Raw genomic sequence first — 24,565 nt, forward strand, 5'->3', positions numbered from 1 at the left:
TATTCTAAGAAACACATTTTATTATAAAGAAATAAAAAACAATCTTACTAGCTATTAATTACATCTTAGCAAACTTCCCTGCCTTGCCGGCAGAAGTTCTCGCAGATGAACAAAAGAAAAAGAAAGAAGGAGGGTGAAAAGAATGTGGACATGCACAGTGGTTCAGAGATAAGACTCAGATCAGTCTACTGTAAGTCTCAGAATGGGAGCCCAGCTGACAAATACAAGAACACAGTGACAATCCCCTTCTTTGTCAGTTGAGCGGACATCAGGTACATCATCAAATAAGGCACATCTTCTTATGCAGATACTCATGTTGAGCTGCTGGAAGCGGTTTGTTGAGTATATCAGCAATCTGATCATGTTAGGCACATACTGTAATTTAACAAAACCTTTTTTCACTAATTGTTTTATGTTTTGATAACGGATGTCAATGTGTCTGGACCTAGAACCTGTGAAATGTGATTCAGAAATATGAACCACCGATTCATTGTCTTCCATCATGGTGATCAGTCGGATCAGACATGTCCAGATATCTGTGACCAAAGCATCAAACCATGTTAGAGAATTACAAGCATCTGAAACACAAGCATATTCAGCTTCAGTAGATGAACAGAAACAAAATTCTGTTTACGCACTTGCCAGTAAACAGGACATCCATTTAAGAACATCATATAACCTGAAGTACTTTTACGTGATTTCTTATCACTCACCCAATCAGAATCTGCATAACAACATAATTCTGCATAATCAGTATGTGTTGGTTCTAACAATAACTTCATATGTTTAGTGTGTTTTAGATATTTCAATAATTTCTTTTTTTTTATTTCAAAAGTTTTACAGTTACATTTTCACCCCATTTTCCCCCACCACCACCCACCCCAAACATCCCAACCTCCCTAACCCTCCCTAACCCTCCCCTCCCCCCAGACTTCCACACAGTATACTCATATCAGATAAAAAAAAACCCTTAGTATAAAACTTGTATAAAACTTGAACCCGTCCCTCCCCCTTATAATTTTTCTTTTTATCTTCATTACATTAAAATATTTGTAATACATTTTTTTCAAATAAAAGCTATTTGATACTTCCTAGTTTGATATTTGTTCTGAACATATTCTATCCACTTTTTCCATTCCCATTCATAAGTCTCTTGTGAACAATCTTTTAAGTATGCTGAAATCTTCGCCATCTCTGCAAAACTGGCCATCTTCAAAGTCCATTCCTCAATAGAGGGCAGAGCTTCGTTTTTCCAATATTTACCTATCAACAATCTTGCTGCTGTTATCATATACAATATCAATTTTGTTTCACCCAATGTAAAACCCTTAACTATATCCAATAAGAACAGTTGTGGAGAAAATTGAATTTTTTTCTTCAAAACATTCTGCATGACCCACCAAATTTTTATCCAAAAAGCCTTAACTTTCCTACAGGTCCACCAAACATGGTAATATGTAGCATCCAAGCATTCACATCTCCAACATTTTGGCTGAACATTAGGGTACATACATGATAACTTTTTGGGGTCTAAGTGCCATCTATAAAACATTTTGTAGAAATTTTCCCTCAAATTCTGCGACTGTGTAAATTTAACATTCTGAACCCAAATTTTTTCCCATGTTTCCAACATCACTGGTTCTTCAAAATTTTGAGCCCACTTAATCATACAATCTTTAACTAATTCGGTTTCTGAATCCCTTTCTAACAAAACATTATAAAGCCTTTTAATATGCATTGGACCTTTCTCTTTTATGTGTCTAACCAATTCTTCCTCATGCAACATAATACCAGTTTTTTGATCCTCTTTCCATCTCAATTGCAATTGATTATATTGTAGCCAGGTTAAATTAATCCCTTCAGCCAACAGTGTCTGTAGTGTCTTCAACTGCCATCTGCCCGCATCTGTAAAAAGAACCTCTTTATATAACCCCCCCCCCCCCGAGTGACATTATATTTGTATTCCACAAAGTATGACCAAGATCCAGCCATAGCGGTATTTTATAATCCCATTTGAGTCAGTGCTTCTTCCAAACTCTCATCAAAGAGTCTCTAAGTATATGGCTTTTAAATACTTTATCGACTTTATCATCATAAAATAAGTAGGCATGCCATCCAAATTCAAGATCAAAACTTTCTGCGTTCAATATTCCAGTCTTTTTCCTTCCAAACCAATCACTTGTTAAAGTCAAAGCTGCTGCATCATAATATAACTGTAGGTTTGGTAATTTAAGACCTCCCCTTTCTGGAACATCTTGCATAATTTTCAATTTCACTCTCGGCTTTTTCTCGTTCCAGACAAACTTATTCACTCCAGCTTGCCACACTTTCACTTGTTTATCACTTTTAAGCACCGGAATCATTTGAAACAGAAAAAGAAATCTTGGCAAAATGTTCATCTTAACTGCTGCTATTCTTCCAAGTAGAGACAGTTGCAGTTTTTTCCAAGTCTCTAAATCTTTCTGCACCTCTCGCCACAACACCTCGTAGTTATTTTGAAACAATTTCGTATTTGATTCTGCAACCTGGACTCCTAGATATTTTACCCTTGGTACAACCTCAAAACCTGCCCTCCTTTCAAGCTCGTGTTTACGATCTTGTGTCATATTTTTAACTATCATCTTAGTCTTTTTATGATTCAGTCTAAAACCTGAGACTTTACCATAGTCTTGTATAATGTCCTTCATCAGGATTATTGATTCCATTGGCTGTGTTAGGGTAACAACTAGATCGTCTGCAAATGCCTTTATTCTGTAATCATCTTGCCTTATCGTTATACCTTTCAAGATATTAGAGTCCCGTATTGTATTTAGCAAGACTTCTAGTGTTAAGATAAATAAGAGTGGGGACAGCGGACATCCCTGTCTTGTTCCTTTTTCAATTTTAAACTCTGTTGTCAAGCTTCCGTTAATAATAATCTGTGCCTTTTGCTCTTGATAAATTGCTGAAATCGCCTGTACAAATTGATCCCCAAAATTCATCTTTTTTAAAGTCTTTAGTAGAAAATTCCAATCCACTCTATCAAAGGCCTTCTCTGCATCCAAGAAAACCAGCACTGCAGGGATCTGTTTATTCTTCTCAAGATATTCCAATAGATCTATTACTTGCCTTACATTGTCCTTCATATATCTACCCTCGATAAATCCCGCTTGATCATCATGAATCACCTTTTGAATTACTGGCATCAACCTGTTGGCTAATACTTTCGCATAAATTTTATAATCAGAATTCAGAAGAGATATTGGTCTATAATTCTCCGGTTTTTTAGGACCGGCTTGCTCTTTTGGTATCAAAGATATGTAAGCTGTTGTCCATGATGGGGGTATTTTGCCCCCTTGTTGGATATTGCAAAATAAATCTCTAAGTTGTTCCACCATTTCAGCTTGCAAAGTTTTATAATAGACTGCAGTCAAGCCATCCGTACCAGGAGCTTTAGCTGTTTTTAATTGTTTAATTGCTACTATTATCTCCTCCACTGTTATAGGATAATTCATTCTTTCCTTTTGTTGATCAGTAATTTTTATAACTTTTTTATCATCTAGATATTCTTCTATAAGTCCATTTTGCACATCCTCTTTAGCATATAATTTAGTATAATAATCCACAAAAGCTTCTTTAATTAATTTTTCTTGAAAAATTTCTTTCCCTCCAATATCAATACTATCAATAGTCCGTATACTCTGTTTTTTCCTCAATGTATAGGCCAACCATCTGCCCGGTTTATTAGCGTTACAAAATGTATTATGCTTCGCATATTGTAAGTTTGTTGCAACTTGTTCCGCCATAAGCATTTGAAATTGGTCTTTCAAAAGTTTTATAGCACCACGCATTCTTTCATCTGTTGGATTTTTAATAAGTAACTGTTCTTTATTCTTTATTTCTGCTTCCAATTCAGATCTTTTCTTTTGTCGAATCAATCTATGTTTAGAGTTCATATAGATAAGCACCCCTCTCATATAAGCTTTGCTTGCGTCCCACACAATTTCTATTGGGGTGCCTTTATTCAAATTTAGTTGAAAAAATTCTTTCAGGTGTTTTTTAAGTTCTATTATATTTTTTTCATATCTGAACAAGTTCTCATTTAATCTCCAAGAGCGTCTCTCAGTCTTGCCTATCTCAATTTCTATCCATACTGGGCTATGGTCAGTCAAAGTTCTTGGAAAAATCTTTGTTCTTTTTGTCTTAACGAGTAAATCATCTGACAACAAAATGAAATCGATCCTAGAAAAGGATCTATGTCTGTCTGAAAAGAAAGTATAGTCCAATTCTTTTGGGTTGTGTATTCTCCAAATATCTTTTAATTCCAAATCTTCTTTCATATCAAAAAAGGTCTGTGGTAGCCTAATCCTAGACTTCGCCAAACTCTTTTTATCTAATTTGGAGTCAATTACTCCATTCCAGTCTCCCATGATTAAAATAGATCTATAATCCCATTGCAGTATTTTAGAATGTAGCATTTTGTAGAAGTGATCCTGTTGTTGGTTGGGAGCATAAATTCCAATCAAAAGAATTTGGCCGTTTGTTGTAAATAATTCAATTGCTACAAACCTACCATCTTCATCTGCTTCTATAACTTTAGCCGAAAATTTTTTATTTACATAAATAACCACACCATTCTTTTTTTGCAAAGTTGAAGATATAAAATGCGTTCCTAGTTTGGAGTTTATCAAATATTTTTGATCTTGAACTGTAATATGCGTTTCTTGTAAACAAATTATATAATAATTTCTTAACACATGTCCAATGAAACTGTTTTGCCTTATCTACGTGTCGAGACAAGAGATTAACACTAAGTGCAATGTCGGGTCTGGTCCAACTACTAATGTACAACAGTGATCCAATAACTGAACGATAAAGTGTTTGATCCTCAAACTCAGGACTTGGTTCATGTGCCAAGTTGTGAAAATCTGTTTGCATGGGTGTCTTTGTTGTGTTAGCATCCTTCATGTTGCAATGATGCAAAATTTGTTCAATTTTATCTTCTTGTGAAAGACTAAACCCCTTTTGTGTTTTGTCAATCTGAACATCTAAATAAGTGTTAACATGACCTAAAGATTTCAATGTGAAATATCTCTGCAAGGCTTTGGCAAAAATTTCACTCATCTGCTTATTTGGATCAATGTAAACAATATCATCAACATAAACAAGAACTATCTCATATATATTGTTAGATCTTTTTGTGAACACGCATTCATCAGTTTCGGATTTAATAAAGCCCATTGAATTTAGTTTGTCAGTAAGACATAAATGCCACATTAAACCAGACTGTTTCAGACCATAAAGACTTTTGTGTAGAAACCAGGTATCCCCTTCTTGCTGTCGGAACCCTGGAGGACCTCTCATGTAGATCTCTTCATCTAGGTCAGCATGTAGATAAGCCGTGTCAACATCATACTGGAAAGCTTCTAAACCAAGGACAGTTGCAGTTGCTAAAGCAATTTTTACACTCTCAGTCCGGGCTGTCGGTGAGTAGGTATTTGTGTAGTCCTCAGGATAACGTTGAGCGAAACCCTGAGCTACAAGTCTGGCCTTGTACAGTGACTCACCATTTGGCTTCTTTTTGATTCTGTAGACCCATCGAGTGCCAATGACCCTTTTGTTTGCTGGAGGTTTTGCAGGTGTAAACACCTTAAGTTTCTTTAGACTGTCCATTTCAGCCTGCATTGCCTCATACCACTTCTCTTGCTCTGAATCAGGAAGAAGTTTGATTTGTGTGAACGTATCAGGTGGAAGTGTAACATTGCAAATCAAAGGCAAGGGTGTTTTTGTCAGTTACCACGAATATCGCTGTGGAGATATCCCCTTTGTGGCCCTCTTGGAACATCTCGGAACAACAGTCCATTCTTCTTCTGCTTCGTCCTCGTCCTCACATTCGTCGCTAGCGTCAGCCTCAGCAGCTTGCGAAGATGGAACATCAGGTTGAGAAGAACTAGTGGAATCTTGATCATCGATCTGCGCGGCATCAGCAGTATCATCTCTAGGAAAATAAACTCCAGGATCATTTGAGTGAATCCTGGACCAGTCAGCATCTTCCTCAAAATTAGCAGATTGGGAAATCACAATTACATGTTTGGAGTCAATAAATTTGCTCCATTTTGAGTTATCATCAATGCCCATAAATCTGTCTCTTTGCTGGTCGACCTCCTTTTCTTCTTTGAGCTAAGGGAATATTCACCATAGCGTATGAACCAAAAATATGGAGGTTTTTGAGATCGGGCTTGTAGCCATACAACATGAAGAAAGGAGTCTGACTTATTACACAGTTCCAAGTACGGTTGACAATGTAATTTGCATATTTGATAGCTTCACCCCAGTATGGGATACTGAGGTTGGCGTCTTCTAGGAGACAACGCATCATGGTTTGCAGTACCCCTTGTCGTCTTTCTACGACTCCATTTTGAGCCGGTGTGTAAGGGGCCAAGGTCTGATGAAGAATTCCAGTCTTACGCATCCAGTCCTGGAAACGCTGAGACATGAATTCAGCACCACGATCACTCTGGATTCTGGCGAACTTGGTGTTGGGTAGAATCAAGAGCAGTAAAATCTTTAAAGATCTGAAAGGTCTCAGATTTTTCTTTCATAGGATATACATATCCATATCTAGAGTAATTATCAACAATTGTTAGAAAATATTTTTTACCACCAAGTGTTGGCTTAAAAGGACCAACTATGTCAGTGTGAACCAAATCAAAAATGCGTATTGACAGGCGTGTAGTGCGTTTGGGAATGGCTGCTGCTTTGGATTTGGCTTTCTTGCAGACAGCACAATCCAAAAACACCTTACACCCCTTTAGATCCAAACCTTTTGCAAACTCCAGCATCTTCCTAAGAACACGGAAACTGGCATGCCCCAATCTTCTATGCCACTTATGGATACACCTGTAATGCAAAGGTTTACCAGTTAGTGAATTCTCAACATTAACGGTTTTATTAGGAACCTCAGGCTTGCTCTGAGCAACTTGTTTCCTAATTTTCCTTTTGTTGGCTTTAGGAGCCTTTGGAGTAGCAACAGAATCTCTCACTGGAACATCTCTCTCTGGGCCTGTGCTCTCCTCTTATGGAGTCTGTATACTTGCCTGTGCTTGTGATTTAGGCTTTAAGCAATAAACACCACCAATTAACATGGTTTCAGCAACAATATCTCCATTTTTAACTATGTAACTTGCTTTTTCAAGGTGGTGAACCTGGAACTTTAACACTCTAGACAAGTGACCCTGACTAAGCAAACTACTATTTGCTGTTGATATGTAATAAACATCAGGAATGAATGCATCGAGCTCTTCAACATAAACAGTTCCTTTTCCTATGACCTGACAAGGATGATTGGAAAAAGAATAAAGTTCATGTAGTTCAGGTTCAGGCTCGTGCATCTCTGTGAAAAGTTCCTTTCTGTAGGTAACATGCAACGCTGCACCACTGTCCAAAGTCCACATAAGTTGTCTGTCGTACTCTGGTTGAGGTTGTGGATTGTTGGTTAAAGCCAATGTGGCGAGTGGAGGTTGCAGATCATGCCTGGGACTATGACAACCTTGTCTTCTGCCTCTACCTCTGCCTCCTCTGGAATCTGTTCCTTGGGGCTGGTATGAGACGGGAGCTGGAACTCGTTGGGGACAATCCCGGGTGGCATGTCCCACACGATTACAGATGCAGCATCTTGGCATCCTTGGAACATAGGCTCTTCCTCAGAAGGGACGCCTCGCTGGAGCTCTTGATTCGAATGGTCCTCGCAAATGTGGCATGGCTAACATAAATGCCTCTTCTTCAGTTAAAATTCTACATACGTGATCTACTGTGCATTGAGCAGTAGGCTCTTGATTAATCTTTGTAATGGCATCTTTCCATTCATAATTCAATGAGTTAATAATGATGCTGATCATTTGAAAATTATCAATAAGATAGCCTTTTTCTCTCAATTCTTTTCTCATTCCTTTCAGTTTGGTTAAATGTCCTCCAATTTGTTCACCATATTTCAATCTTGAACCATGGAACTCAGACATGAGCAAACATGAAGATTCAATTGAAACAGGCCTGTAGCAATTTTCCAATTGGACCCAAATTTGTTGGGCTGTTGCATCAGGTGGAAAGGTAACCTACAGTTCAGTATCCATGGACATCAATAATGTTGTGCAAGCTTTAGTCTCTAAGTCTCTTATTGCAGGAGTCCATGGCTGGGCAGGAGGATTAAAAACCATACAGTGAGTACTTCTCTGCGGACCAATAGTCCAACCTCACTGACCCAGGCCTTATAATTCTGTCCTGACATCTTTAATTTTGACTCACCAGCCAGTGGAGCAACAGAAGATGCTAGCTGAGGAATATGCATTTGGTATGCTGGCTGTGCCAGTAAAAATACTTGTTGTGCTTGTTGTGGACCAAAAAATGGCCCTGGTTGTGCCACTGGAGGTGGACCAGGAGCTGGTCCTGGTTGTATGGCTGGAGGCACTTGTGCATGCACTTGAAAAAGTGGCTGCTGTATTGGAATTTGCTCCAGCTGCCACTTGTGTTTCGGCTTGGAGCTGCTGTATTTGAGCTGCAATATTAACATGGCCTGCTGGAGACACAGTCATTTGTCTTTGCTGCATTAAGCGTTGTTGTGCTCCATCTAAAAAGACACCAGCACCACCAGGGGGTGCTGAAGATTGGGCCTGTGGAGGCACATGTTGCATTGCCGCCTGAATATCTAAGTGAGTTAAGGACATGTTTGATGCAATACTTGTAATTGTTCTTGCAATCTGCAATGCATGTTGGCTTTCTCTAGTAAATTACTTTCGCCAGCAGATGGTGCTGCACCTTTAGTTTCAGGCAGCTCCGATAACCTTTCTACTTCCGTGGCATGATGTGTAATTTGAGGAAACACCAGATCACGAGGTAAATGTGACGTGATTACAGCTTTCTGTTCTGATTTGCCTGACACAAGACCCTCCTGGGGGTGTGGCTTTGGTTTCGAAGAAGGAGCCAAGATGGCGGACTCAGGAATTTGAAAAACACGAGAGTCCCTCTTATCTGGCCTGAGTATAGAAACAACCGCTTTCGCCTTGTACAGCTCACGTTCTAGCATCTCTATTTGATCAAGATAGCTTTGCACAGGAGAATAATGACCTTGGCTGCCACAATACAGGCAAAGGCTTTTGTGGCACCACTGATCCTTTTCAGCTTGGGTCAGGCAAGGTCGTGCAGCCACCAACTGCATTGGCTCATCAGGCGGCGGTACCAATGGCAGCATCAGCTTAATAGGTGTGGGCATGGCCTCTGTCGTTCATAGTGCCCGTTGCTTCTAAAGCCTTGCATCGATGCAGAGGCACAGGTGCATGACTTCCTGCAGTGTGTGGAGGGCATTCAGTGTGCGCCAGCTCATCCAGGAGCTCCGACGAAAGACCTTCCTGGAACTGGTCCATAAGCGCCATCTTGTTACATTGCAGGTCATGGCAGACCACCTGGAAGTCAGCAATATAGTCAGCGAGTGAGCCACGTCCCTGCCGCAACTTTCTCAACCACCTGTTAGCTGTTTGGGCCCTAACAGGCCCAAACATGGCCCTTAGCTGATGGCAAAACTCAGCAAAATTATCCAACAGCTGGGTTGGGCTGGATCAGCAGGGGCTTCACCCAATGCGCTGCTGACCCCAACAAAAGGCTTATGAAAAAACCCGCTTTATCCCGGTCAGTGGGGAAGTCTTCAGGCTGAAGGCTCATATAAAGCTGGCACTGCCCAAAAAATGCTGGAAATTGGGCCAGCGAGCCATTAAATGTATCTGGTACAGCTACCGGGCATTTGTGATGTGGCCTGGCTGCTTGCATCTGTGCAACCTGTGCAGTCAGGAGCACCACCTGCTGGGCTAACTGATCGTTGTCTGCTTGGAGCTGATCCATGGTCACCCAACATGGTACAGAGGAGCAAGTTGGAGTTGGGTTGGGAACAAAATGTGATGACCCAGGGCACGGCACAGAGCTCCCCAAATGCTCCGTTTCTGGCAAGTTCCAGAGCAGAGTGAGAACAAACCCCTACACAAACCTCAAGCAGTCTCTGGCTGCAATTAATCCAGCCCAGTGCTGTCTGCACCAAAGCTGCCTGGCAATAAATCCCAAATGTATTTGGCAAAACAAGAGCCAAGCAAGGAGTTCAGGGAGCAAACGATCCAGATAATTAGTCCAGAACGCCAACAAGGAATGCAAGGGCTCTTGGCAAGTTCAAACGTCGGCACACAACACTTCAGGAATGCAGTGTTTGTTCCCAACAAATGCCCCTCCCCATGGTGTCTTCTTAACTCTCATTTCCCAGGTGTGCCTACTGAAGCTGGGCGGGGCACTCTCTTCGCATGTGGCCTGCTCTGTCTGCACTGATCACGCCTTCTCTGCACACTCTGAGCCCTTGCATTAGGAGGGGGTGGTTCTTGCTCCTCGTCTGAGCTCTGTCTCTCCTTTCTGCCTGCAGCCTTACTAATTCCAGCCTTGCCTGGACTGACTCTGCACTTCCCCAGTTTCTTCCAAGGTCAATGGAGCTGCCCTCTCACTCGCTGTCAGTTCTTTTTCCAGCTCATCTTCTGTTGCAGATTCAGACTCCGATGGGGGCATGACAGAAATGATCCTGTGAACTACAACACATTTTTCAAGAAACGTCCAGACCATCTCATTACTTTCATCAGTGGTGGAAATAGCAGTCAGATCAATTTTATGTCAGGTATAAATGCCCTACCCGTGCCTAGGGTCAGCTACAGTTCAGTAGTGCAGGGGTTAACCCAGACACCCACCTGGTCAGCTCCTCCCATAGACCCCTCCTTACCTGAATCCCCGCCCACAGGTATAAAAGGTGGGCACACTCCTCCATGTTGTCCAGTCCCAGATGTAACCAGTGATGATGTGCAGAACCTGTAAATAAAAGAGATATAATTAACCTGATGACTCAAGTCTCTTCATTGGGCCTGATCCATCAATCCTCGTAACAAAATGGTAGCAGAGGATGGTTGGTAAGACCCAGAGACACCAAACCACAAGACAAGGACCTATACCTACCTGCGGAATGGCGACACCTCCGAAGCAACGGGAAAGCAACCCATCGGACTCGCCAGGGAAGGCAGGAACCCCAACCACCCCCAAAACCACCGCGATGGAAGAAAAGGGGGAGATCAAGAAAGGGAAAAGGACTCACCACGACGACCAAGAAGAAGAAAAACTGAGACTCGACGTCCTGCAGCTGTTGGAGGAGCGAGCCGGCGACAAGAACCTCCTTGCCGACCTGCGGAGCTTCATAACCGACCGCGAGGTGGCAAGGAGCGAAGGAGAATCGGACTCCGAACTCGAGGAGCTGGACTCGGTGAGTGGATCGCCCAAAAGGGCACCCCCAACGGCCACCGAGCCCCGAAGCCCCGCTCAAAATTTGAAACGGTGGCCATCTTTGTCCACGTGGTCGGACAAGATGGCCGACCCCCAACCAATCAGCAGCCAGAATTCAAAATGGCCGGCGCGCGAAAAATGCCGGACCATAAACCATGAAGAAAGTGACCGGGGGGGAGGGGACAGAATCAGACTCGGACCCCTGGTACACCCCCAGCGAGCGGCAAGTCGATAGGCCATGAAGACCCTTGCCGCTGCCTTCGGCCCAGGCCTCAAAATCACAAAAGAGAAACCGGAGAGGCCAAAACAGAAAGGAAGGCGAGGAGAGGGACAACGAAGCACCCACCCGAGAGCCACCGAGGCCCGTGCCAGCCCACCTACGCACCCCAGGGACACCGCGCCTCCGATCGCCCAGGCCGCACACCCCGGACCGCATGGACTGGGGCAGCTACTTACAGCCATCGCCGGAGCCTCAACGCCGCCAGGATCTTCATTCCGGAGAAGCAGCTGCTGGACGACGCCTCCCGGAGCACACCTGGACCCCCAAGACCGAAGCCGAGGCCTACCCGACCGATAGAGGCCTCTACAGTGGAGCCGCGACGAACAGGTCCTTCCTCGGCGACGGCGGAGCTGAAATGGACTTCACGCATGCGCTCTTCCGCCTAGAAGAAGAAAAGAGAAAAAAATTACAAAGCGGGACTTTTAAACTACCGGCAAGCGTTCCCATGCCTTACTGCTGCTATAGGCACATAAGGAACCATGGACAGCAGCCAGCAGTAAGTAACTTTACAAATAGTGCTGGGAACTTACCAGTAGACTTTCCCAAGTTGAGGATGGATGGGGGCAATATCCTAGAGTGGTCACAGCAGCTCCAGGTGGTGTTCCTGAAAGAAAACATGTCTCATTTTATTAATGACCCCCCAGAGAAACCGTGGACTTTAGAGCTGGATTGCATGCACCATAAGGCATTCTATCTTTTAATTGCCAGCATATCCCCCACAATTTACCACTGTATTGGCCATAACCTCACTGTATCAGAAATTATAGGGAAAATGTTTGGGTTGTTCTATAGTGAGAGTGTGTCCACCACCACACAAATTTCCAAAGACTTCTTCTCCGCCAGACTTAAGCCAGGGACCCCCATGAGTGAGCACCTAGTGTCCTTAAGTGGTACCAGAGCAGAACTACACCTTAGGGGAGAAGTTATTTCCGACCAGATCATGAAGAGCGTAATAATTAACTCTTTAGATCACTCATGGAATAACTTTTTAACACACCTAGACACCGTTAGTCTGGGAATGCTATCCGTGGAGAAGCTATCCAACAAGCTGATCGCGGAGGATAACCTGAGGAGAAGCCGCCCCGGCCCTCCCAGAGAACATAAGAGTGAGAAGAGAGTAGCCTTTCAAGAGAAACAGCACAACACGCCAGAATGCTACATCTGCGGGTCGAGGGGGCACATCAAAAGGGACTGCCCCAAGAACTATAGGGAGAGGGGCAGGCCAGAGCATAGGTACAGACAAACGGAAAGACACACATCTGAAGAAAGATATAGGCGCAGGGACTCACCCAATCCCAGGGACAGGAGAGGGAACAGAGATAGCTCGCACGACAGTAGGACAGGATCCTTATACGGGATAGGGGAACACGCACACACCACACATCAAGGCATAGACACCAGCTCATGGCTCCTAGACTCAGGAGCCTTCAACCACACCACCTACAATCAGAAACTACTCTCATCATTTAAGAGGGAGGATTTTTCAATCAAAGTTGCGGACCAAAACCAGGTTAGAGTGACGGGCAAGGGGACAGTCACTTTGTCAGGCATAGGGGAAGTAGAGGGGGTACTGCTAGTCCCGGAGATACCCCACAACATCCTAGCCGCAGTAAAGCTCAGCAAGGAATCAGGGGTTGAGGTGACTTTTACCAAAGGTAATGTCAAAGTTAGCAAGGAAGGGGAAGATATAGGGAGAGTAACCATCAACCAAGGATTACCTTACATAACTTTCTACAAGAAAGACACCCACAGCGTATATAACAGCTCAGAGATCACAGAAGACACTGACCAGGACAGGACTGAGGGGGAACAGGTAGACAGGAGAGAGGTAGATAACGATAGTAACACGACACAAGGAACACAACACAACAGACACACACAGAGGGGCCCATCAATAGGCAAACCCATACATGACGACTGTGCTCACCTGCTACACCGGAAGCTAGGGCACGCCAGTTTTCCCGTGGTCCAGAAAATGGCCAACTGTACCGAGGGTACCAAAATAAAAAACTGTGAAAACTACCTCGAGTGCTCGGTGTGCAAGTGTTCTAAATTAAAGGTAAAACCCAGACCCAAGAAGTCGTTACGTGCTGCCAAACAAATATTCAACTTAGTACACATGGACCTGGTAGGGCCCCTAAGGCCATCCGTAAATTATAAGAAAAGGTACTTCCTCACTATAGTGGATGACTACAGCCGATATGGCTTCGTCTATACCTTAAGAAAAAAGGATGAGGCCTTCCAAAAATTCAAGGAGTTTTACAAAAGAGTAGAAACTCAAAACAACACCCGGATCAAACAAATCATGACCGACAGAGGATCTGAGTTTCTATCTAAGGACTTCTCCCATTGGCTCAGGTCCAAAGGCGTGATTCACTTTACGTCGTCCCCGTTTTCTGCCTTTCAGAACGGGGTCGTAGAACGACGGAACTCCACACTCCAAACAATGGTCAGGTGTACATTAGAGGACGCGGGCATTGGCCAACTTTTCTGGTCTGAAGCCCTGGTCTACTCCAACTACACACTTAACAGAACATGGTCCAGTGTGATAGACAAAACACCATACGAGCTCATGTATGGCAAGAAGCCTCAGATAGCACACTTACATGTATTCGGCGTAACTGCTGATGTACACATACCCAAACAGTTGCGCAAAAAAGGGGATAAGGTATCCAGAAGACTGAGGTTTATGGGATACGAGCCAGGAACCAAGGGCTTCAGGTTTGTGGACAGCAATAATAGATTCGTGGTATCTAGGACAGCAGCATTCCATGAACAAGCCAACTGGTCCAGAATACACTTAAACGAGGTACCCACCAAGCGAGAGGATAGTCCAATCGAGCAGGCTCAAAACAAAAACGAGACAGTGGGTAAACAGGAAGGGGGCAGGCCCAAGCCCAATCTCCAAGGCATCAAGGTTGAGGGATGGAAAGAGAACCATCCTAAGATAAGTGTCGAATCACTGACACAAAGAGAGGCCAGACATCTGCATGACACTGAGCAGACAGTAACCAGACCGGTCAGGTCAACCAGAAACCAACTGCCAAGAAGGTTAAATGATTACGTGATGCACGTGCACACGAACCACATTACGCCAAACTCCTACGAAGAGGTACTGAGACTACCCCAGGGAGAGAGGGCAAAGTGGGAGTTAGCCATGGCCAAAGAACTGGACAGCCTGAGGAAGCTAGAGGTATACACCCCCACCAAAGTCCCAGAGGGCAAGAACACAATAGGCACCCGATGGATCTTCAAGGTCAAGAACTTAGAGGGTGGCCAAAGCCTATACAAAGCAAGATTAGTTGCCCAGGGGTTTGCTCAAAGGTTTCCGGAGGACTACACAGACACCTATTCGCCCACCGTAAGAACAGAGAGCGTCAAAAGCGCCTTGGTCATCGCATCCCTGCTAGGGCTGGAGGTGCACCAATTCGACGTGCAGACCGCCTACCTGCATGCCAAACTAGACAAAGAGATATACATCAGAGCTCCCCACAGCAAAGAAACCAACAGAGGGGACACCTGGTTACTTCACAAGAGCCTGTACGGGCTAAAGCAATCAGGCAAACGCTGGTACGAATGCCTGGTAGAGGCCTTGAAGTCTATGGGATTCACGGCGACCATAGCCGACAACTGTTTCTTCACCAGGAAAGAGGGGGACTCGCCAGAATACATCCTAGTTTACGTGGATGACATTCTATACATCAGCAAGCACGAAGGAAACCGCAACACCTTCGCCAGCAGGCTGAGCGAGCATTTCACCCTAAAATACCTTGGAAGGATAAACCGGTACCTGGGGGTGCAAGTCAACCAAACACCAAAAGGTTTCCAACTGTCACAGAAAGAGAAAATAGAAGAGTTACTCCACAAGTGCAACATGGCAGACGCTAAGGGGTGTGATTCACCCATGCAGACGGACTTCCTAAAAAACATGCATGATGATTACAGAATAAGGGCATTTGCAGATGATCTGGTTGTTACCCTAACACAACCGGTGGAATCAATAATCCTGATGAAAGACATTATAAGAGATTATGGTGCAGTATCAGGATTCAGACTGAACCAGAAAAAAACTAAGATGATAGTCAAAAATATGACACAAGAACGAAAATATGAACTTGAAAGGAGGGCAGGTTTTGAGATTGTGTCAAAGGTTAAATATTTAGGAGTTCAGGTTGCAGAATCTAATATGAAACTGATTCAAAATAATTATGAGGTTTTGTGGCGAGAGGTGCAAAAAGACATGGAGACATGGAAAAAACTGCAGCTTTCTTTACTTGGAAGAATAGCAGCAGTAAAGATGAATATTTTGCCAAGATTTCTATTTCTGTTTCAAATGATTCCGGTGCTTAAAAGTGATAAACAACTGAAAGAGTGGCAAAGAGGACTGAATAAGTTTGTCTGGAATGAGAAAAAACCGAGAGTGAAATTGAAAATTATGCAAGATGTTCCAGAAAGGGGAGGTCTTAAACTTCCAAACCTACAGTTATATTATGAAGCAGCAGCTTTGACTCAAGCAAGTGACTGGTTTGGAAGGAAAAAGACTGGAATATTGAATATAGAAAGTTTTGATCTTGAATTTGGATGGCATGCTTATTTATTTTATGATAACAAAGTGGATAAAGTATTTAAAAGCCATATACTTAGAGACTCTTTGATGAGAGTTTGGAAGAAGCACCGACTTAAATGGGATTACAAAATACCGTTATGGCTGGATCTTGGTCATACTATGTGGAATACAAATATAATGTCACTCGGGGGGTTTTTATATAAAGAGATTCTTTTTACAGATGCGGGCAGATGGCAGTTGAAGACATTACAGACACTGTTGGATGAAGGAATTAATTTAACTTGGTTACAATATAATCAACTACAATTGAGATGGAAAGAGGACCAAAAAACTGGTATTATGTTGCATGAGGAAGAATTGGTCAGACATATAAAAGAGAAAGGTCCAATGCATATTAAAAGGCTTTATAATGTTTTGTTAGAAAGGGATTCAGAAACTGAATTGGTTAAAGATTGTATGATTAAGTGGGCACAAAATTTTGAAGAACCAGTGATGTTAGAAACATGGGAAAAGATATGGGTTCAGAATGTTAAATTTACACAATCGCAGAATTTGAGGGAAAATTTTTATAAGATGTTTTACAGATGGCATTTAGATCCCAAGAAATTATCCTGTATGTATCCTAATGTTCAGCCAAAATGTTGGAGATGTGATTGTTTAGATGCTACATATTATCATGTTTGGTGGAATTGTAAGAAAGTTAAGGCTTTTTGGATTAAAATATGGTGGGTTATGCAGAATGTTTTGAAGAGAAAAATTCCATTTTCCCCACAATTGTTCTTATTGGGTATAGTAAAGGGTTTTACACTGGATGAAATTAAGTTGATATTGTACATGATCACAGCAGCGAGGTTATTGATAGGTAAATATTGGAAAAATGAGTCTTTACCCACTATTGAAGAATGGACTTTGAAGATGGCCAGTTTTGCGGAGATGGCGAAGATTTCAGCATTTTTAAAAGATCGCTCACAAGAGACTTATGAATGGGAATGGAAAAAGTGGATAGATTATGTGCAGAACAAATATCAAGTTAGGAAATACCAAATAGCTTTTCATTGAAAGTATTATATAAAAATAGAAATGTATTAATACTGTGAGGGGGGGGGAATTTTTTTTTTTTCTAAGGGGGTTTGAGGGGTTCAAGTTTTGTAAAAAGGGGACTTTGATGGGATTATACTTCATGGAAGTCAGGGGGGGAGGGTTAGGGGGGGTTTGAGGGGGGTTAGGGTGGGGAGCGGGGGGTGGGATGGGGGGGAAAATGGGGTGAAAATGTAATTGTAAAACTTTTGCAATTAAAAAAAAAAAAACATGCATGATGAATCACCCGAATTTGGAGACAACACGCTGTACAGGTCAGTCATAGGCTCCCTCCTGTATATCGCTAACTGGACAAGGCCAGACATTGCTCTATCCGTTAATTTACTCTCCAGGCACGTGAGCAAACCCACCACATACCACTGGGACGCGGTGAAAAGGGTGCTAAGATACCTGAAACAAAGTGCCAATGCATGCTTGACCCTAGAGCCTGAAAAATCCGACGAACCCATCCTCTCATGTTACGCTGATGCTGACTGGGCCGGAGACGCCAAAGGCCGGAAAAGCACGTCTGGGTACATATTCTACTTAAATAACAGTCCGGTGCATTGGTACACAGGTAAACAGATCTTGGTGGCAACCTCGAGCACTGAAGCCGAGTACATATGCCTCTCCAAAGCCGCCAACAATCTCATCTGGTTCGACGACCTACTCGCCAGCGTGTGGAGAGAACCAGCTTACCCAATAAATATCTACGAGGATAACAAGGCCGCCATAGAAATATCAATGTCCGACGCTGTAGGGCAAAGGTCAAGGCACATAGACATAAAGTATAAACACGTGAGACAGCTCTCCAGAATCGGTTTCATAAAGGCCATACACTGTGACACAGAAGAACAGACCGCAGACATACTCACAAAACCTCTACAAGGCAAACAACACTCACACTTAGTTTCCAAGCTCAACATTCGCCTCAAGGTACCACACAGTCAGTCAGGATTACAGACACAGGTCAGGCATTTAGAGGGGGATTTGTCAGGTATAAATGCCCTACCTGTGCCTAGGGTCAGCTATAGTTCAGTAGTGCAGGGGTTAACCCAGACACCCACCTGGTCAGCTCCTCCCATAGACCCCTCCTTACCTGAATCCCCGCCCACAGGTATAAAAGGTGGGCACACTCCTCCATGTTGTCCAGTTCCAGATGTAACCAGTGATGATGTGCAGAACCTGTAAATAAAAGAGATATAATTAACCTGATGACTCAAGTCTCTTCATTGGGCCTGATCCATCAATCCTCGTAACATTTTATTCTCTTGAGAAGATGTGACCTTCCCAAGGTATGCAACACCAAGGTTATCCCCTTTGATGTTCTTGCCCCACAAAACAAATTACCTATTACAGATCTAAAAATAAAAGGCCATAAGAGAATGAAAGGCCCCGAAAGGATCAAATGGTGGAAGTTGCAGGACCACAAAGAAGCAGTGATCAGAAAAATCGTATTCCCACCTATCAGTGCTGCTATAAATAAGATCACCTGGTCAACACTGTGACTCTGTCATCATTACTGCCAGAGAAACCCTCAGCGTCACAAAATCAGGTCACCGTTATATTGACAAACAAACGTGGCTGTGGACAGACCAAGTACAGGAGAAAGTGGAGGAAAAGAAGCAAACTTTCAAGAAATGGCAGGCAGTATGACTGAAGAGAATCGATAGAACTATGTACCTGCCAAAGAGCAGCCAAGAGAGCAGTTGCTGAAACTAGGGCAGAACACTACCAAGACCTATATGACTGCCTGGAGACGAAGGAAGGGGAGAAAGACATTTATCGATTGCCCAAAGCGCAGAGGAAGGCTGCATAAGACATCAAGCATTACAAGAGAATGGTGTACTTAGAGACTGTCATCACCCCTGGAATGCTTCAAATCAATGGAGACAATCTAAAAAAGGTGGACATTTTTTGGTATCTGGGATCCCACCTCCAAGATAACGACAACATCAATGGCAGTGTGAGCAAGGGTGAATGGATGTATTGGCAAGAGCTCACTGGTGTGTTATGTGACAGACGAATGCCATCCCCTATTAAATCTAAGATTTACAAGACAACCATCTGCCCTGTTCCACTGTATGGTACTGAATGCTAGGCAGCAACAACAACTGTCTCCATGCCATGGAAATGTGAATGCTTTATTGGATATTGGGCATCTCCCTTCTTGACCACATCACAAATGACACCATTCGACAACAGTTTGATGTGGCACCAATTATAGAGAAGATAAGAGAAGGCTGGCTCCACTGGTATGGACATGTCCTGAGAACAGCACCTTCCTCCATCCACCTTCCTTCCAAGACTGCCTACCAAGTAGAAGACAATGGCCAGCGACCTTGTGGGTGCTCAAAACAGAGATTGAAAGATACCATCAACAAAGATACGCAAGCTGCAGGCCTGCGCCCTGGAGACTCACTTGACTGTGCAAAGTGGGTTCAATGATCCTAAAAGCAAACCTACACTTCTGGGAATAGGCTAGGAAGAAGAATCAGCCCAAACCAAACAATGATATAAAACAATGTTTCGATTCTGGTACAGAATTGAAAGGACCCCAGCAACCCGTTTCACAGCACCTCTACTGCCAGTGCAAAAGACACATCTCGGACTTGGAAGTGTAGGGAGACATCTCATGAAAAAAATAAGGCTTCCAATATCATTTGAAAGTACAGGTTGCGTACAATGCTAAACTTCGATTAAGTCTCACGTTTGATGTAAACGTTTTGGGAAGGGACGAACTAGCATCAATAACCCAAGTATTTTTAACGAAAGTCTGTTTTTGAGAGGGTGCCCAAAAGTACAAGTGAATAGTCGCACGCATGCGCACTATTGGAAGGAGTTGCTTTCTCAGTGTAGGGAGAAAGACAGAATGCGCAAGCGCGGCGGGGAGGCGGAGGCGGAGCTACCCCTTAACAAGGAGGTGATTTCTTCATTTCCCTCCTACGTCCGATTCTCTTGTTCGGAGTCTGCGCTAGCCTGGGATCGAAGAACTCTGAAGGGTGCTTCTTGCGCGTTCGGTAGTACTGAGCGGACGTTGGGGCGGGGAAAGAACGAGGTGAGGGTGCACGCAGTCGCCGTGCGTCCCTTCCCCAACAGTCCCGCCACCTCCTCCTCCATGGCTTGGACGAAGCTGTGGGGTTAAAGCAGCGACAAGGCAGGCCGGAAGCTGGGTGGAGGGAGCGGGGATCTAGTTTCCCCCCCCAACCCTTTCCCCCCTCCTCCGTCATCTCACCTTTCCATTCTGCAGGCCTTGCTCGGCGAGAGTTGTGGAGAAGACGGCCTGGGGACTTTTCATTCTCTTTCTTTGATTTCCATCCGCGGTTCTAGGAGGAGGTCTGTGACCTGCGAGCAACCGCCTGAAGGAAGGAGGAAATGGGTGCGGGGATCAGCACCGGCTTTCGCTGAGTGGGGTAAGGAAGTTGGGAGAATCGCCTTTTCTGCTGTGTGCTTGGAATCTGGTTGCCGGGGCGGCAGAAGCGGCTGAATGGGCAAGGCAGGGAAGGGAGAATGTGTGTGCGCTTAGGGGACCAGGTGAATATATCCGGCCCTCCGGCTTGTTTTATCATCATGCAGGCGGTACAGCGACAGCCTGGGTGTTAACATACGTGAGATCCTGCTGTGGGCAACAACACTGCTATTTCCTGGCTTCTTCCGATGTCATACTGCGGCTAAACCCTGACACAAGGTGCTTTGCTCCAGAGAAAGTGACAGAGGTGATTTTCGAGATGCGTGGCATGGGGCGGGAAAGGAGAGAAGCTGAATAATTTGATTTGCCTGGCCATAGGATGATATTCTAATGGGGGCTAGGTCAGGGTACCTTATTGCTTTGAAAGTGGTATTTTGATTCTGCTCTGCAAAATAATAAATTGGCTGTGCTTACATGAAAACTTTGCCTCGCTGCAATAAGAATAATTCCTAGCGACCCCCCCCCTTAAAAGAAAAGCAGATAGGGTGGGTTTATATGTCAATGGCTATGTAATGATTCTGCATGCCAAACAGGATTAGAAAAGGTATTTCCCACTCTAGGGGAAGGGAAAGATTTGTTAATTAAAAAAAAAAACAAAGTATAATTAATAATAAAACCACTAAACCTAGGGATAGCTACTTTTTAAATTTTGGGCCAAAAGTAATCAAACTCTAGTGAGAACTTAATATGCAGTATAGTATTGATTTATTAGATATATGAGACTATTGGACAGATTATATAGTGTTATATTGGGTTCTAAATGTGAATGTGTAAATGGGTTCTAAATGTGCAGTATTTTTCTGGGGTAAAGGTTGTGTAAGTATTTAGCATTACTGTTGCCCTTTCTTGTGTTTTTATTAAAACAAGTGTATTAGCAGATAATAAAATTAAAAACAATGCTAACAAAGCAGACAACTGAATAAAAACAACACAGGAAATGTATTTCAAAAATAAGTTAGAGAGTTTTGATGATTACTTTCTAAGCCACTGTCCCCCATGCCTGAAATTTATCATTTTTAATTTTGGCCTATTTACTAGTGGTCTATTTCTAATTAAATTATCATTTAGCAAAAATGCAGGTTCTGTTGCAACATTCATACTGAGTTTTAAATTATATATGAGCTCATTTACAAAAAGAGCTGTCCTGCAGAAGGGAAAGTTTTAATTTGAAACAAAAATGTAATAGTGTGATGCAAAAGGCAAGTTCGCAGTTTGGAAAACTTACCTCAATATCTTTAGTGATTTTATTTCTTTGAATTAGTGGCAATATCTGAAAAAAATATTCAGCCATTTAAATAATCTTGCTCAGGAAAAATGAGAGGCACAGCTAACAAACATAGATATTAGGACTGTGCATAGGGTAGATATAAATTGATTTTTTTTAAAAAAGTCCAAAAAATTGGATTTTTAAATTTTAAATTGGATTTTTTTTATTTAAATCAGTTTTTTTTATTTTTATCAAATTTATTTTAATAAAATGCTTTTGGAGTAAAAATCTATCTAAAGATAGTTTTCTATTTAAGATACATTAATAATTTAGTTTATTCAGCATGAAATGGAACTTAGTTATGTAGCCTGAGGCTGTATATTCTGCAATATTTACATTTTTGGTAAATTTATTAAATGAATCCAAGCTCTGCAAGCTAAATAGGAAACCTTCATTTTGTTTGCAAATAATAATATTAAAGATTCTAACTACCAGCAAGAATTTAAGGAGCACCTGTCATTTCAGATCCATCATGGCAGTGCCTGTTAGTGGGCATCCACTCACCTGCTGCCCACCACATCTCTCACTTTGTGTCACTGCCACATCACCAGCCATCCCATTAAAGTGAATGGACTATCAGTGAGTCAATAGCGTGTCAGAGGAGGAGTTGCTGTGGGACAGAGATGACAGTTGCTCTTTAAAAATTACTACTACTTTTTACTAGTGATTTAAATCCTGATTTAAATTGTGATTTAAATTGACTTGATTTAAATCAAATCCACCCTAATTGTGCAGCATTTAAAGTTTTAAAGAGCAACTGCTAGCAATGCTTTAAACCAAATAATTATTCTCTTCAGTGTACTACAGAGGGCAGCTGTACAATCTTAGGAAAAGATGTAAGTGGTTTAAGGGGTTTATTTATTTATTTATTTATTAAATTTATATCCTGCCCTTCTCCCCGAAGGGACTCAGGGCGGTGAACAGCCGAGAATTAAAATAACATACAATATAAAAGTTAAAATAATTAAAAATAAATTAAATTAAACGGCCGCCCCAATTTAAAACCCCTAGCAATACAATTAAAAAACTAACCCATAAAACCTATTCAGGCCAGGCCGGCTTGCTGAAATAAAAATGTGTTCAGGGCCTTACGGAAAGTGCGGAGATCCGGAATCAACCGTATTCCGGGAGGTAGCTCGTTCCAGAGGGTGGGTGCTGCCACAGAGAAGGCTCTCCCCCTGGGGGCCGCCAGCTGACATTGCTTGACCAACGGCATCCTGAGGAGGCCCTCTCTGTGAGAGGGTATTGGCCGGTGGGAGGTTATCGGTAGCAGCAGGCGGTCTCGTAAATACGCTGGCCCTAAGCCATGGAGCACTTTAAAGGTGAGAACCAACACCTTGAAGCGCACCCGGAAGACCACCGGGAGCCAGTGCAGCTCGCGCAGGAGAGGTGTTATATGGGAGCGCCATGTCGCTCCCGTGATCATCCGCGCGGCTGCATTCTGGACCAGTTGGAGTCTCCGGGTGCTCCTCAAGGGGAGCCCCATGTCGAGAGCGTTAGCATAGTCCAGGCAAGAAGTGACGAGCGCATGAGTGACTGTGCATAAGGAATCCCGACTCAGAAAGGGGCGCAACTGGCATATCAGGCGAACCTGATAAAAAGCCCGCCTGGCCACGGCTCTATAATTGCTCTATAATTGTCTCAGTGTGTTCCAAAGGATATTTTTCTTTTCAGAATCCCATAGCCTCAGTGTTGTTGCTTCTTTATCTTTTATAAAAACAGCTCAGCATTTTTTTTGTCTTCCATCCGTCCTGAAAAAAGTGCTACATTTCATAAAGGCAATCCTTAAAATCGTAACTTTTTTTCAGGCTTGAACAAAGGGGGGCTGTTTTATTTAAGAGCAGAGAAAGTCTGAATCATTTTCCTGAATCATTTGTGAAGCATGCACAGTCTTGATATTCATAGTGCCTTTGCTGCCCAGTGTCAAAACAAGGCTTAACCTGTCTTCTTGTGCCAAAGAGGATGATTGAAGATGGCTATTTTGGGGGTGTATGGTAAAATGCATTTATTAAAATCTCAGCCAAAATAACCCCTGGCTCTAGATGGAAAAATAAGGACTGATCATTTCGGCAATAGAATTTTTCAACGAGTAAATTATTGAGGGGAGTTATACCATGACTCCACATAGTAGGGCTGATTATTTTCATAATACTTTACTTTCCCAGAATGTAAATGTTAATCTCTATTACATAGGCCCGTGATAGCGAACCTATGGCACATGTGTCAGTGGTGGCACACAGAGCCCTCTCTGGGCACGTGCACAGGCCGTCTAGTCTTTGGTTTTCTGATGCTCTGGCATGCTCACGTGTTCCGGTTTGGGCACTTGATGCCGAAAAAATTTGCCATCACTGACATAAATTGCAAATTTACAGTGTTATCAACAAAGGAAAATTGTAGCTGATGGTTGACATGAGGAGTCCTTGGTGGTCTCTGATCTTGGTTGTTTTCTTGCAGATGTTTCATTACCCAAAGTAGGTAACATCATCAGTGCTAGTTTGGGTAATGAAACCTCTGCAAGAAAACAACCAAGTTTAGAGAGCACCAAGGACTCGCATTACAGTATTGTTCACAGTTGCC

At 43.0% G+C, this 24,565-nt stretch overlaps 2 protein-coding genes across 11 annotated transcripts in view; one reads left to right on the forward strand and one right to left on the reverse strand.

Moving 5' to 3' along the window:
• LOC148114203 (uncharacterized) lies at nucleotides 1-20,712 on the reverse strand. 5 transcript variants are annotated; one of them, XM_087894092.1, is made up of 7 exons: nucleotides 20,488-20,712; nucleotides 18,352-18,437; nucleotides 12,139-12,212; nucleotides 11,785-11,990; nucleotides 10,778-10,863; nucleotides 6,803-6,879; nucleotides 1-536 (listed from the first exon to the last, which is right to left on the reverse strand). In XM_087894092.1, the coding sequence occupies exons 1-7, from the start codon at nucleotides 20,493-20,495 to the stop codon at nucleotides 519-521; spliced, it is 555 nt and encodes a 184-aa protein (XP_087750218.1). In that variant the 5' UTR covers nucleotides 20,496-20,712; the 3' UTR covers nucleotides 1-518. The 5 variants fall into 5 exon arrangements, with proteins under 5 accessions (XP_087750218.1, XP_087750216.1, XP_087750215.1 ...); XM_087894090.1 differs by lacking the exon at nucleotides 20,488-20,712 and adding an exon at nucleotides 19,937-20,077; XM_087894089.1 differs by lacking the exon at nucleotides 6,803-6,879 and having other exon boundaries at nucleotides 20,488-20,602.
• The window catches only part of KBTBD2 (kelch repeat and BTB domain containing 2), a 19,272-nt gene continuing 14,835 nt past the window's right edge, over nucleotides 20,129-24,565 (forward strand). The window contains exons 1-3 of one of the 6 annotated variants that reach the window (XM_034436944.3): nucleotides 20,129-20,310; nucleotides 20,583-20,665; nucleotides 20,829-20,968. The gene's annotated coding sequence lies outside the window, so the exon portion shown is untranslated. Of the gene's footprint in view, nucleotides 20,311-20,527; nucleotides 20,666-20,828; nucleotides 20,969-24,565 lie in introns of those variants that run through there. The other 5 variants (XM_087894087.1, XM_087894086.1, XM_087894084.1 and 2 more) reach the window with 5 other exon arrangements.

Source organism: Pantherophis guttatus, chromosome 4 (genome assembly GCF_059756535.1).
Source record: "Pantherophis guttatus breed Tessera chromosome 4, ASM5975653v1, whole genome shotgun sequence".
Taxonomy (NCBI): Eukaryota; Metazoa; Chordata; class Lepidosauria; order Squamata; family Colubridae; genus Pantherophis; species Pantherophis guttatus.

Coding starts and splice junctions, on each gene's coding strand:
- LOC148114203 (XM_087894088.1), bottom strand. CDS start 20,076: ATGCGTGCGACTATTCACTTGTACTTTTGGGCACCCTCTCAAAAACAG. Junction 12,213..18,351: donor ACCTGTGGGCGGGGATTCAG/GTAAGGAGGGGT, acceptor GTTTTCTTTCAG/GAACACCACCTGGAGCTGCT. Junction 10,864..11,784: donor TTGAGGCTCCGGCGATGGCT/GTAAGTAGCTGC, acceptor TTTTATTTACAG/GTTCTGCACATCATCACTGG.